General features: G+C 60.3%; 2 protein-coding genes across 3 annotated transcripts; one reads left to right on the top strand and one right to left on the bottom strand.

The window, feature by feature from the left end:
• Positions 1–93: 93 nt before the first annotated feature.
• On the bottom strand, positions 94–8,446 carry LSM12 (LSM12 homolog). Its single transcript, XM_071450956.1, has 5 exons — positions 8,242–8,446; positions 5,433–5,566; positions 2,000–2,109; positions 1,515–1,641; positions 94–1,072 (listed from the first exon to the last, which is right to left on the bottom strand). The coding sequence occupies exons 1-5, from the start codon at positions 8,360–8,362 to the stop codon at positions 980–982; spliced, it is 585 nt and encodes a 194-aa protein (XP_071307057.1). The 5' UTR covers positions 8,363–8,446; the 3' UTR covers positions 94–979.
• An 80-nt stretch (positions 8,447–8,526) lies between these two features.
• G6PC3 (glucose-6-phosphatase catalytic subunit 3) lies at positions 8,527–12,923 on the top strand. 2 transcript variants are annotated; one of them, XM_071450947.1, is made up of 7 exons: positions 8,527–8,639; positions 9,270–9,496; positions 10,030–10,136; positions 10,297–10,387; positions 10,710–10,828; positions 10,969–11,060; positions 11,801–12,923. In XM_071450947.1, the coding sequence occupies exons 1-7, from the start codon at positions 8,622–8,624 to the stop codon at positions 12,365–12,367; spliced, it is 1,221 nt and encodes a 406-aa protein (XP_071307048.1). In that variant the 5' UTR covers positions 8,527–8,621; the 3' UTR covers positions 12,368–12,923. The 2 variants fall into 2 exon arrangements, with proteins under 2 accessions (XP_071307048.1, XP_071307049.1); XM_071450948.1 differs by having other exon boundaries at positions 10,919–11,060; positions 11,801–12,295.
• Positions 12,924–13,212: the final 289 nt, after the last annotated feature.

Here is a 13,212-nt window from a genome sequence, read left to right on the forward strand (position 1 = left end):
AAAGGGGCAGCAAATCCCGCCCCAAGCCACGCCCACTCATCTTAACCACGCCCCTCATGAGGCCACGCCCCATTGAGCCCCCACAGACTCCGGTGATGGTTAAAAAAATTTCGGGTTTTTATTGTTTTTTGCTAAACAAGACTAAAAAATTTTCCTTTTTTTTTTCTTTTTTTTAAATTTTTTTTTAATCTTTAATTTTCCTAAAGGCAGGGCTTGAATTGTTTTGAGTTTGATCTGCTTTTTGTTTTTAATTAAAAAAAACCCAAACAAAAAAAACAATGGGAGGAAACAAAAGGAGGAGGGGGAGGATCGTGGCAAAAAAAAAATTAAAATTAAAAAAGAAATTAAAAATTAAATGAAAAAGGGCAAAAAAAAATTAAAAACATAAAGGAAATGGGGTGAAAAGCCCAAATCCAGGTTCTGGCTGCTCCCAAGGGGGTGTTAGAGGGATTTTTTGCCACGACCCTGCTAGAAGCAGACAAATATTTAAAGAACATTTTAATATATATTCATATATATATTTAAAGATAAGAAAAATAAGACTAATTCAAGCCTTGCCCTGTGCAAACAAAATTAAAACGAGACCACGTTGGTCACGAGGGTCCCGGGTCAGCCACCACAGTCAGCTTGTTAGCTTTATTTTCTGGAGGGATTTTTGGGGAAGAGGGAGGCAGGAATTGGGAGGAAAAGGGAAAGAAAAAAAAAAAAGGCCAAAAAATAAAATTAACAGAGTCTGACTGGCTGGAGGGAGAAACCATGGCGGAAAAACAAAGTCTGTTAGTCAAGTAATGCGTGAGGAGCTTTAAATTATTCTCTTTTCTCATTTGTTTTGAAGTCTAAAGTTTGGAATTGGTTGAGATTCCCCAAAAAAAAAAAAAAAAAAAAAAAAAAAAAAAAAAAGGAAATAAAAGTTGAAGGAGCCCCCGGCGCCGCCTCCGGGGAGGGGACGCGGGGACGGGGTGGTGGCCCCGAGGTGGCCTCAGGATGACAGGGACGTGTCCTTCTGTGTCTGCTGTGCTTGTGAACGCTGCAGGACCTTCTGGCTTTCCACGTCCCGGAAGTGTTTCTCCACCTGCAGGGGAAGGGGGGCATGGAGGGGTTCAGGGAAGGAATCCTGGAGGGGCTGGGGAGCCCCAGGAGGGGATGGGAACCCCTGGAGGGGATGGGGGCCAAGCAAGAAGGGGCTGGAGAACCACAGGAGGGGATGAAGACCAAGAAAAGAGGGGCTGGGGAACCCCAGGAAGAGCTGGAGAACTCCAGGAGGGGCTGGAGGCCAAGCCAGGAAGGGTCTTGAGTGTCCCCAGGGAGGTGACACCCACCCAGTCCTTCCCAGTGTCCCCATCCCCTGCTCAGCGTTCTGAACACAGGACACAAAAAGGGTGGCAGGGGGATGTGGAGAGGGAAGGGGATGCCAGGAGGGGCTGGAGCCCAGCCAAGGAGGCTCCTGGCTGTCCCCAGGGACGTGTCCCCCTCCCAGGAGGTGCCACCCCCCTCTGTCCCCAGCCCACACTCACTATTTTGCGTACGTGGCTCAGGGCGCTCCCCTCTTTGCCTTTACAGTTCTCCACCTGGTACGGAGGGGCAATGACGACTTCTTCCATCACAACTATGTTCTTCTCCTGCCATTTACAGTCCTTAATGCTGAGGGGAGGGACAATGGCATCAGGGACTGCCACCACTGCCCCCTGGGGTGGGCCTGAGGGGGCAAAGAGCCCCCCGGTCACTCCAGGGTCCAGCTGGAGAGGAGTGGGACCGCAGGGGTGGGGTGGGATGTGCCAGGCAGGGCAGGGAGCAGGCAGGGAGCCACCCTCACCCCCAAGGATCCCATCCAGAACACACCAGAACGTTCCAGGGCAAACCCAGCGAGGGCAATCCCCCAGAAAGGCTGTGGGGGAACCCCAAAAAGGAGCCTGGGGACCCAGAGCTGGGTACTGGGGACTCCCAGGTGGGCACTGGGGACCCCTGGGTGGGCACTGGGGACACCTGGAGTGGCACTTACGTCTTATGGATGGTCTGGAAGAGCTGCTGCCCCTCCAGAGAGACACCAGCACTAATTGCATACGCCTGGCTCATCTTCTCCTCCTTCTCCGTCCGTGCTTTGTTGGCAAGCTGGGGACACACAGGGACAGGGGCTTGGGCTGGGAGCAGTGAGGGGACACGGGGACACCCCAGACACAGCTCTGCCCCTTGTGATTCCAGCCTGAATTCCCCTTTGGAGGCACCCTCAGCACTGCCAGGGCCTCCCAGAGATTTGGGGGATGGTGGTGCCATCTTCCCCCACATCCCCCTGCCCCTTTCTGGATTAATTCTGGCATTTTAGGTGCAAACCCCCCTCACAACTCAGGTCACTTGGGATGGAGATGGGGAAGAGGAGCCTGGAACACTCAACAGGCTGGGAGTAAATGCTCCACGCAGGAGTAGAAGCAACTTTAGCCTGCAGCAGTTGGTTTGTTCCCAAAAAATAACCAGAATTGGTTATCTGGGAGCTGCATCCATGTGTGGGGAGGTGTGATTACACACAGGGTGCTGGAATAGAGATGGAAAACCCCGACCCTGGCCTCCCCCAGGCTGCATCCCATGGATGTGGGAGGAGAAGGAAGCAGAGCCTGAAGGCAGCAGCCTTGGACCTGCTGCCTTTTCCTGGCTCGAGCTGCCGCAGTGGAGGAGCCACATCAGCATCATCCCTCCTCTTCCTCCTCTTGGAGCCTCCTCATTGCTGGGAGCACACCCAGAGCTGCTCTGGCTTCCTGCTGCTGCCTGAGGGGGTCTCACCCCTTCCAAAGCCCCAGCTCCCTCTGGGTGGGGACACTTCAGTGGCCCTGAGGGACAGGAGTCCCTCTCCCAGCCATCCCGAGTCCCCTCTTGGTGGCAGCAGGCACTGCAGGAGCACTGGGATGTGCTCCCTGAATGCCTCAGCAAGGACAGGAGCCTTCCTCACCCTCACAAGCCACCCAGCCTGTTCCATGTGGGAATGGCTCTCTCCAAGACCACCAGCCAGGCTTCCAAACCGGGCACAACATTGCACAGGAACTTCCCTGCACCCCACACCCTTCCTGGCCTTCCCTGAGGTGCCACAGCCCCTCACTCCTCGAGAGGGGCTGCCACAAGGCTGGAGAAATGGGAACCCCCCCCATACCACCACACTGGGATGGGCTGGAATTGTGGGACAGAGCTCTGGGAATCCCCTCTGCCATGTCCTCGCTGAGCAGATCCCCCTTCCCCAGCCTGAGGTTTAGATCCCCTCTGTCCCAGGCCTGGGGATGCTCCTCCAGCAGCTGCTGCATCCAGACTTGGGCACAGCCCTGCCAAGAGGCCACTGGGAGGTGACTGGAACCCCTGGAGAGGTGTCCCCATCCCCAGCATCCCAGCATTCCCACGGGATCCATCAGCCCCCTGCAGCAGCTGAGCCCTCCCTGCCCATCCCAAGAGGAAATGGCTCAGCCCTGCAGCTCCAGCCCCTGGATCCCAGCACTCCAAGGAGTTCCCTGCTTGGCAGTGGATGGGAATTCAGAGCACCAGGCAAGGAGGGACCGTGGGGGCCACCAGGGGCCATGCCAGGCTCCCCCCTCATCCCACCTGGGTGCCAGCAGGCTGGGGAGATCAAGGGGATCCATCCAAAATCTCCCTGTGGCTGTGCCAAGGTCCTCAGGTGAGCGCCAGCCCCGTGGGACAGGGGTGTCCCCAACTCTCTGGGTTACCTGGAGCACCACCAGCACTCCCATGTGCCCACACCTCCTTCTCCCAGTACAACCAGTACCACCAGCAACGTCCCAGTCCTACAGCAGCCTGCCTGAGCCCCCATGGGGACGGGGATGTGGGGCAGAGCCCACAGAACTGCCCTCCTGCCACTGGAACAGCCCCTTCCAACCTGACTGCATCTGTCACCTCCCCAAATCCAAACCCACAATTCTGGGATGCTGGAAAAGACCAAAGTCAGCACTGGAATTCCTGAGGGGGATCCCTGAAGTGAGCACTGGAATTCCTGAGGGGGGTCCCCAAAGTCAACACTGGAATTCCTGAGGGGGATCCCCAAAGGGAATACTGAATTCCTGAGCAGGATCCCCAAAGGGAACACTGAATTCCTGAGGGGGATCCCCAAAGTCAGCACTGGAATTCCTGAGGGGGATCCCCAAAGTCAGCACTGGAATTCCTGAGGGGGTTTCCCAAAGGGAACACTGGAATTCCTGAGGGGGATCCCCAAAGTGAACACTGGAATTCCTGAGGGGGATCCCTGAAGTTAACACTGAATTCCTGAGGGGGATCCCCGAAGTTAACACTGGAATTCCTGAGGGGGATCCCCAAAGGGAACACTGGAATTCATGAGGGGGATCCCCAAAGTGAGCACTGGAATTCCTGAGGGGGATCCCCAAAGTGAACACTGGAATTCCTGAGGGGGATCCCCAAAGTTAACACTGAATTCCTGAGGGGGATCCCCAAAGTCAGCACTGGAATTCCTGAGGGGGATCCCCAAAGTGAACACTGGAATTCCTGAGGGGGATCCCCAAAGTTAACACTGAATTCCTGAGCAGGATCCCCAAAGTGAACACTGAATTCCTGAGGGGGATCCCCAAAGTGAACACTGGAATTCCTGAGGGGTTCCCCAAAGTTAACACTGGAATTCCTGAGGGGGATTCCCTCGGGCTGAGCTCCCAGCCATGTCACTCGCTGCAGTGACAGCCAACAGTCACAGCGTGGTGGCAGCTGTGCCATCTGAGACCTCAGATGTGTTCATCCATCGGGAAGGGACCCAGGAGGGGATGGACACCCAGCTGGTGCCACCTGTGTGGCACAAAGCCCCGCGAGAGGTGTCCCTGTGGCACAAGGAGGTGACAACTGAGCAGCCCACACCTGGATTCATCCCAGCACTGAGGGCTTGGGGTCACCTTCCCTGTTTTTCACCTCACTGGGAATGGGCAGTGATCCCATTCCAGGGTGGATGAAAAGCAATTCCTCAGAATTCCAGGAGTTCCCCTTTGTGTGCATTCCAAAATAGCATCATCCAGACCCCAAACACCACAACCTGGACCCAAACTACCAAAACCCAGGCTCCAAACCCCTCAAAATGCAAGCCCCAAAACAAGATCACCTTAGACCCCAAAAATACCAAAATCCAAGTCCCCAAAGGCTAAAAATCTAGACATAAAACCCAGGCCCCAAAACCACCCAAAAACCAGGCCCTAAATGCCAAAACCTGGACCCTAAACCCAACAAAATCCAGGCTCCAAATGCCAAAATCCAGAGCCCAAAGTGGTAAAACCCAGAGCCAAATCACCAAACCCCAGATCCAGGATGGAACTCTGTGAAGCTGCACTGGGAGCAGCTCCAGCGGTGAATCCTGCTGGATCCCTGCAGGATTTTGGGGGATCCCTGCAAGACTTTGGGGGATCCCTGCAGGATTTTGGGGGACCCCTGCTGAGGAGGGGCTCTCTCACCTTGCTGACGTTGAGGGAGGCTAAAGGGGGAGGCGTTTCCGTGCGGTCATTGATTATTTCCACTTCTGACACGTACTGTAAGTTTACGAGCAGGATGTCTGCGTGGTTGGGCTTGCCACTGGAAGAGGGGCATTCTGGAGGAGGGCATTAAGGAAAACAAATCCAGAGAGAGGTTTTTGGAGGTGAGGAGCAAACCAGGAGGAGGTTGGGTTTGTGGGGAGCTCCTCTGCTGCCTTGGGATCGTCAGTGATCCCATCTCACTCATCTCCCTCTGCAGCTGTTGGGTGCTGATCCTGGTCTATCCCAACTCCAGGTTGAGTTCTCCAGTCCTGGTCCACCAGCACCAGCCCACCACCACCACTGGCCTGAGCCAGCACCACCAAATTTGCACTTTTTCCACCAGAACTCTTTTCCTCCTGCAGGCAGCAGCATCCCCAGGGAGGATTCCCTGCTCTGGAAGGAAGGGAACTCCCAGGAGAGGGACACACAAGGCTGGTTGTTGGGAATGAGACAGCACCCCCCAAAAAAAACCCCAAAACACTCCTTTCAGAGCTGGCAGGGATTCCTCCACAATTCCTCTGCTCCCATGAGGATGGATGGATGGATGGATGGATGGATGGATGGATGGATGGAGGGATGGATGGAGGGATGATGGGATGGATGGATGGATGGATGGATGGATGGATGGAGGGATGGATGGAGGGATGATGGATAGATGATGGGATGGATGGATGATGGATGGATGGATGGATGATGGATGGATGGATGATGGGATGGATGGATGGATGGATGGATGAGGGATGGATGGATGGATGGATGGATGGATGGATGATGGATGGATGGATGGATGATGGATGGATGGAGGGATGGGTGATGGATGGAGGGATGGATGGATGGATGGATGGATGATGGATGGATGATGGATGGAGGGATGGATGGAGGGATGGGTGGATGGATGGATGGATGGATGGATGGATGGATGGATAGATGGATGGATGGATGATGGATGTATGGATGGATGATGGATGGATGGATGGATGATGGATGGAGGGATAGATGGATGGATGGATGGATGATGGATGTATGGATGGATGATGGATGGATGGATGGATGATGGATGGAGGGATAGATGGATGGATGGATGATGGATGGGTGGATGGATGGAGGGATGATGGATGGATGATGGATGGATAGATGATGGATGGATGGATGATGGATGGATGATGGATGGATGGAGGGATGGATGGAGGGATGGATGATGGATGGATGGATGGATGGATGGAGGGATGGAGGGATGGAGCACAGCATGGAGAGCCTCTTCTATGCCAACACCATCTCCCCCTAGTAGAGATCCTCATGGAAGCCCCTGTTCCTCTCCCAGCCCCTCTGAGCACAAGGTGGAGCCCTCCCTAATAAACACCATTCAATGATGAGCAGAAAGCCAGGGAATTCCAGTCTCCCCGTTTGGGGGATGAGCTGGAGCACCCCAGATGTGGCAGGAACAGCTGGACTTTGGGAAGGGCTGGCTCAGCCCCCCGTGGGGCTGACAAGCAGCACATTCACCCATCCAGCACCTGTTGGACCCTCTGGGATTTTCCTGCTGCTTCTAGCGGGACCTGGGAGCTCCCCTGGCTCCAACCACATCCCAGGCACCCAGGGGGCTTTTTCCTGATGTGTTTCCCACAGCTCCAGCCACAAAATCCTCTCCCAGCTCCTCATTCCCTGCAGAAGCCATCCCTGGCCCCCCAGAACTCCAATGCCAGCCCTGAGCTGAGCATTCTCCTTCCCCTCTCTCCTGGGACCCTCCACTGCTTTCCAACAGCCCTCGGCTCTTCCCGTTCCTTGCGGATTCCAAACAAAACCACATCCAAGTGTATTCACCCTGGGGGGGCAGGGAACACCCCACTGCCCCCCACTCACCCCAATAAAAGGCTCCCCAACCCTCCCATAGTGAATGCCACACCCCCACTCACCCCACTACAGAATTCCTCACTGCTGCCCCCAAAAACCTTCAGGACACCACAGTCCCCCCCCATTCTCCCCAAAACTGGGTGCTCTCTCTGCCCCCATTCAAACCAGTACAGAGCTCCTCACTACCTTCCTAAAGCTCTTTATAATGCAGGGCCCTTCCATCCCCCATTCACCCCAAAACGGGCCCCCAATCCCCCCATTCCCCCTAACACGGGCTCCCCAATCCCCCCAGAACAAACCTCCCCGATCCCCCCAAAATCTCCCTACAGGACACCCCACATCCCATTCACCCATTACAAGACCCCCAACTCCCCCATTCACCAGGGCTCCTCAATCCCCACTCCCCTGGTTACAATCGCCCCAATCCCCGCACACAGAGCTCCCCAATCCCCTCATTCACCCCAACACCAACCTCCCCAATCCTCCCAAAATCTCCCTACAGGACACCCCACATCCCATTCACCCATTACAAGACCCCCAACTCCCCCATTCACCCCAGCTCAGGGCTCCTCAATCCCCGCTCCCCCGGTTACAATCGCCCAATCCCCGCACACCGAGCTCCCCAATCCTCTCATTCACCCCAACACCAACCTCCCCAATTCCCCCAAAACCTCCCGAGCGGACTCCCCGCTCCCCCCATCCCCCGGGGGTCTCCCGCAGCCCCTCAGACCCCTCCCCGTCGCCGCCCACCTCGATCCCCTCACACCCCCTCCCCTTTTTCCCCCTTTCCCCTCCCTCCCTCACGCCCCCCCCCCCCCCTCATCGGGCGGGCCGCAGAGGCCCGAGCGGGCCGCGCCGGGGCCGGGACCAACGCGGCGAGGCGCGGGCGGGTGGATACTGAGCGCCAGCATCTTGCTGGGGTAGTCGAAGGCGACGACCTCGCCCTGGAGGCGCTGCTCCTGGCAGGTGCGGCAGGACACCTGGCTGCCCACGCTGAAGTACTCGCCCGGCGCCGCCATCTTGTCCGCCCGCAGCGCCCGCGGCTCCGCTCGCCTCGGCCAGGCGCGGCGGGGGCGGGGCCGCGCGGCAGCGAGGGCGGGGATTGGCGCTCCGCCCCGCCGATCTGCTCCGCCCCGCGCCCTGATTGGCTGAGCCCAGCCCGGCCGCGGTTTGTCCCTGCCGCCCCGCCATAGCGCGCCGCCCCGCGGGCGGTGATGGGAAGTGTAGGCGGAAGAGGGCGCGGAGAGCGGCGGGAGGGAGTTTTGAGGGGTCCCCGGGATGGAGCCCCCCCCTCAGGTACCTCCCGCCGGTACCGGGGGGTGGGCAGCGCCACCGGGAGGCTCAAGGAGGGTCAGAGGCTGCTGGTGGGGATGGGCAGGCCGCGGGTCAGATGTAGGGAGACCCCAGGGAGGCCTCGGGCCTGAGAGCACAGGGAGGCCCGGAAGGACCCCAGAGGGACCCCAGGGAGGGCCAGGACCGGCCTTAGGGAGACCCGGGGAAAACGCCGAGGAAAACCAAGGGTGGCTCCAGGGACACCCCAGGCCCTCTGCAGAATGACCCAGGAGGTTTCCAAGGGAAAGCCCAGGGAGGTGGTGGCTCTTTGGAGCATCTCAGCTGCTCCAGCAAAACCCACAGCAACCCCCAGGATCCTGCCCTGGCCCCCAGCCCGGAGCCACAGGTGTGCTCTGCCCTGGGGCAGGAATCTGGGAGTCATTTGTGGGCAAGCTTCGAGTGGTGAATGAGTGCCTGAGTCAGTGCCAAGGGATCCCTTTGGGATCCAGCCACCTCCCACCAAGGGATCCCTCGGGGTCCAGCCACCTCCTCTGATGTCCCAAAGGGATTCCTCAGGATCCAGCCACCTCCCCTGCTGTCCCCAAGGGATCCCAGGGGATCTGTGCTGGGGTTGATCTCCGTGCTGTGTCCCAGCCCAGTGCCATGGATGCCCTGCACGAGGCCGGGATCCACGCCGCCGTGGCCCTGCAGGCTGGGCCACCCTGGCTGGGGCAGTTCTGGCTCCTGCTGACCTCGCACCTGGACCCCAACTCCATCTACACCGTGTGCTTCCCGCTGGCCCGCGGCCTGGACGAGCACGTGTCCCTCATGGTCCTCTGGATCGCCCTGGTGGCCGAGTGGCTCAACGTGGTCCTCAAGTGGTGAGGGGGGCACGTGGAGGGGGGCACTGGGACACTCCCTGCGCCCTGGCTGTGGCACTCTGGGCACACACTCCCTGCCTGTGGCATTCTGCAGGGTCACCCGAGCTGCCCCGAGTATCTGCCAGGAATTCCTGGCACAGAAAAGCTCGGGAGAGATCAGGACTGGCAAAGGACCCTGATCTTCTGTGGCTTCATCTCCTCTGGGATGGGCTGCAGGGATCCTGCTCTCCTGAATCCCAGGGATGGGCTGCAGGGATCCCGCTCTCCTGGAAATCCTGGGATGGGCTGCAGGGCTCCTGCTCTCCTGAATCATACAGGATGGGCTGCAGGGATCCTGCTCTCCTGGATCATACAGGATGGGCTGCAGGGATCCTGCTCGCCTGGATCCCAGGGATGGCTGCAGGGATCCTGCTCTCCTGGATCCCAGGGATGGCTGCAGGGATCCTGCTCTCCTGAATCCCAGGGATGGCTGCAGGGATGATCCTGCCCGGCTCTGGGCTCCCTCCCACGGCCCCCTGCTGTCCGTGCCGCAGGTTCCTGTTCGGGGAACGCCCGTACTGGTGGATCCACGAGTCGGGGCTGTCTGAGCGGGAGCAGCTCCCCCTGCGCCAGTTCCCGGTCACCTGTGAGACAGGACCAGGTGAGTCCCGGCTCGGGCAGCCCTGGGAGGAGCCCCAGGAGCCCCAAACCTGTGGGAACGCTGGGCTGGAGGTGGGAAAATCCCCTCCTGAGCAGCGGGGAAGGGATTGGGCTGGGCATTGCCAGCTCTTCCCACAGCCGCCCTGTGCTTCATCCCACAGGGAGCCCCTCGGGGCACTGCATGATCCTGGGGGCGGCCCTGTGGCCGATTGTCACCGCCCTGAGCAAGGCAGTGTCCAGGTACACCCGGAGGTGAGTCTGGGACGGGCAGGGGCAGCGCTGGGGAGCGTCCTGGGCCTCTGTGGGAACAGGGGGTGGGGCAGAAGGAGGAGTCCCGGGATGGAGACCCCATCCCTTGGAAGCTTCCAGAGCCCCTGTGGGAAGAGGGGGTGCATGTGGGACCCCCACTCAGTGGGCAGCACCCATGGAGGGTGATACAGATCCCTCCCAGTAGGGCAGCTCCAGGGGGACACATCCCTCCCCTGGCAGCTCAGGAGGAGGCTGTGAATGCCCCCAGGGCCTTTTTTTGCTGTGCTTTCCCCCTTCCCGCCCTCCTGACCCCGTTTCCCCCCAGCCGGCTGCTGAGGCTGGTCCCGTTCCTGCTCTACCTCCTCCTGCTGGTGGCCATGGGGCTCTCCCGGATCTTCGTCCTGGCCCACTTCCCCCACCAGGTGATCTCCGGCTCCCTGGCAGGTGAGGGGGGCTCCCAGCCCCTTCCCCTTCCCCGGAGCCCCTTCCCAGCCCAGCCCATCCCAGTGCCGACCCCGCCTGTCCCCGCCCCAGGGATGGCTCTGGGCTGGGGGCTGCAGCGCTGGCCCCCCAACTTCCTCAAGGTTCGCTTCTTCCTGCTGACGGCTCTGGGGCTGCTCCTGAGCGCGCTGGCCCTGCACGGATTGGCCACAGCCGCGGGGCTGGACCTGGACTGGTGAGAGCCCGGGGACAGGGGGACAGGGGGACAGGGGTGTCACAGGGATCAGCTTCTGGGGTGTCAGGGGGTCCCCCAGGGATGTGCTTGCCAGGGAGGGGTATCCCCAGGGATAGGAGGGATCAGGCTGGAGGGAGGCATCCCCACCAATCTCCTGCCAGAGTGGTTTAGGGACTGACTGCAGGGATGTGCCAGGGCTGGCCCCAGGGATGTGGCCTCCCGAGCAGTTTGGGGAGGGGGCTGCCCCCACAGCCATTCCTGGAGGGGTCACACCCCAATCCCCGAGCGGTTTGGGGAGGGGGCTGCCCCCCATAGCCATTCCTGGAGGGGTCACACCCCAATCCCAGAGCTGTTCCTGGAGGGGTCACACCCCAATTCCCGAGCAGTTTGGGGAGGGGGCTGCCCCATAGCCATTCCTGGAGGGGTCACACCCCGATCCCAGACCCATTTCTAGAGGGGTCACACCCCAATCCCAGAGCGGTTCCTGGAGGGGTCACACCCCAATCCCAGAGCGGTTTGGGGATTGGACTGCCCCATAGCCGTTCCTGGAGGGGTCACACCCCAATCCCATAGCTGTTCCTGGGGGTTTCACACTCCAATCCCAGAGCGATTTGGGGATTGGGCTGCCCCACAGCCATCCCTGGAGGGGTCACACCCCAATCCCAGAGCATTTGGGGATTGAGCTGCCCCACAGCCATCCCTGGAGGGGTCACACCCCGATCCCCGCTGTCCCCCCGCAGGTCCCTCCGCCGGGCCAGCGCCCGCTGCTCGGAGCCCGCCTGGCTGCGGCCCGAGACGCGGCCCTGGTCCTCGCTGTGCCGGGTGAGCGGCAGCGCGCTGGGGCTGGCCCTGGCCGCCCGGCACCCCCTGAGCCGCCGCGCCGCCGAGGAGCTGCGGGGGCTGGAGCCGCCCCTGGGCAGCGCCACGCTGGGGCTGCTGGCTCTGGACATGCTGCACAAGCTGCCCAAGAACGGCGGCAGCGCCCTGTGGTACCTGAACGTGGGTGCCCGCTACGCCCTGGGGCCCGTGCTGGTGGAATCCCTGCTGCCCCAGCTCATCCTCACCCTCCGGCGGCTCCGGGCGACCCCCTAGACCCCCCCCCCCCAATGTCGGGGATGGGGGGGATCTGCTCCCCGTTCATCCCCACCTGTCCCAGGGACCCCCAGATTGAGCAGGGGGTGTCTGCTCTGTTGCCAGTTCATTCTCACACTCCTTTCACCCCAGGGACCCTGAAACCGAATTGGGGGTCCCCACTCCTGTCCCAGTTCATCCTCACCCTCCCTTTCCTCCAGGGACCCCCAAATTGAGTGGGGGATTTCTGCTCTGTTCCAGTTCATCCTCACCCTCCCTTTCCTCCCAGGACCCCCAAATTGAGTGGGGGGCCCTGCTCTGTTCCAGTTCATCCTCACACTCCTTCCCCCCAGGGACCCCCAGATTGAGTGGGGGGCCCTGCTCTGTTCCCAGTTCATCCTCACCCTCCCTTTCCTCCAGGGACCCCAAATTGAGTGGGGACCCTGCTCTGTTCCCCGTTCACTCTCACTCCTTCCCCCCAAACCGAGCATTGTCCTGGTTCATGCTCACCCTCCCCTGCCCCAGGGACCCCCCCTCACCCTGGGGAGGGGTCCCTGCTCCCCCCCCGGCGCAGAGCCGGGGGTGCCCCGTGCCCAGCGGGGTCTGGGGACACAGCCCAGGGACAGCCCCGGCCCGGGGACACTGAGCTGCCACCCCCTTCCCAGCTGTCCCCAGCTGTCCCCACCTCTCCACGGCAGGGATGGGACCCCCCCCTGCCCCGCCGGGACCCCCCCTCACCGCGGTGTGTGCGGGGCTGCCCCCGTTTGGAACCAAATAAAGCACCAGAACCGAGCCGGGCCCCGAGTGCTGCTGGGGGACACGGGCATGGGGAGGGGGACAGCGGGGACAGAGCCCCCCGAGCACGGGGGTGACAAAGGGGACCCCCCCCACTCCCTCCCTGCGGTGCCTGGGGAAACTGAGGCACGTGGGGACACGGCGGGGAGAAGGGGGCAGGGAAAGGGACACGGGGACGGGGAAAGGTACACAGGGACAGGGAATGGGACAAAGGAAAGGGGGACAGGGAAAGGGGCACGGGAACAGGGAAAGGGACACAGGGACAGGGAAAGGGACACGGGAACAG

This window comes from Agelaius tricolor, unplaced genomic scaffold (genome assembly GCF_023055355.1).
Source record: "Agelaius tricolor isolate 1412-34295 unplaced genomic scaffold, bAgeTri1.0.p SCAF_31, whole genome shotgun sequence".
Taxonomy (NCBI): Eukaryota; Metazoa; Chordata; class Aves; order Passeriformes; family Icteridae; genus Agelaius; species Agelaius tricolor.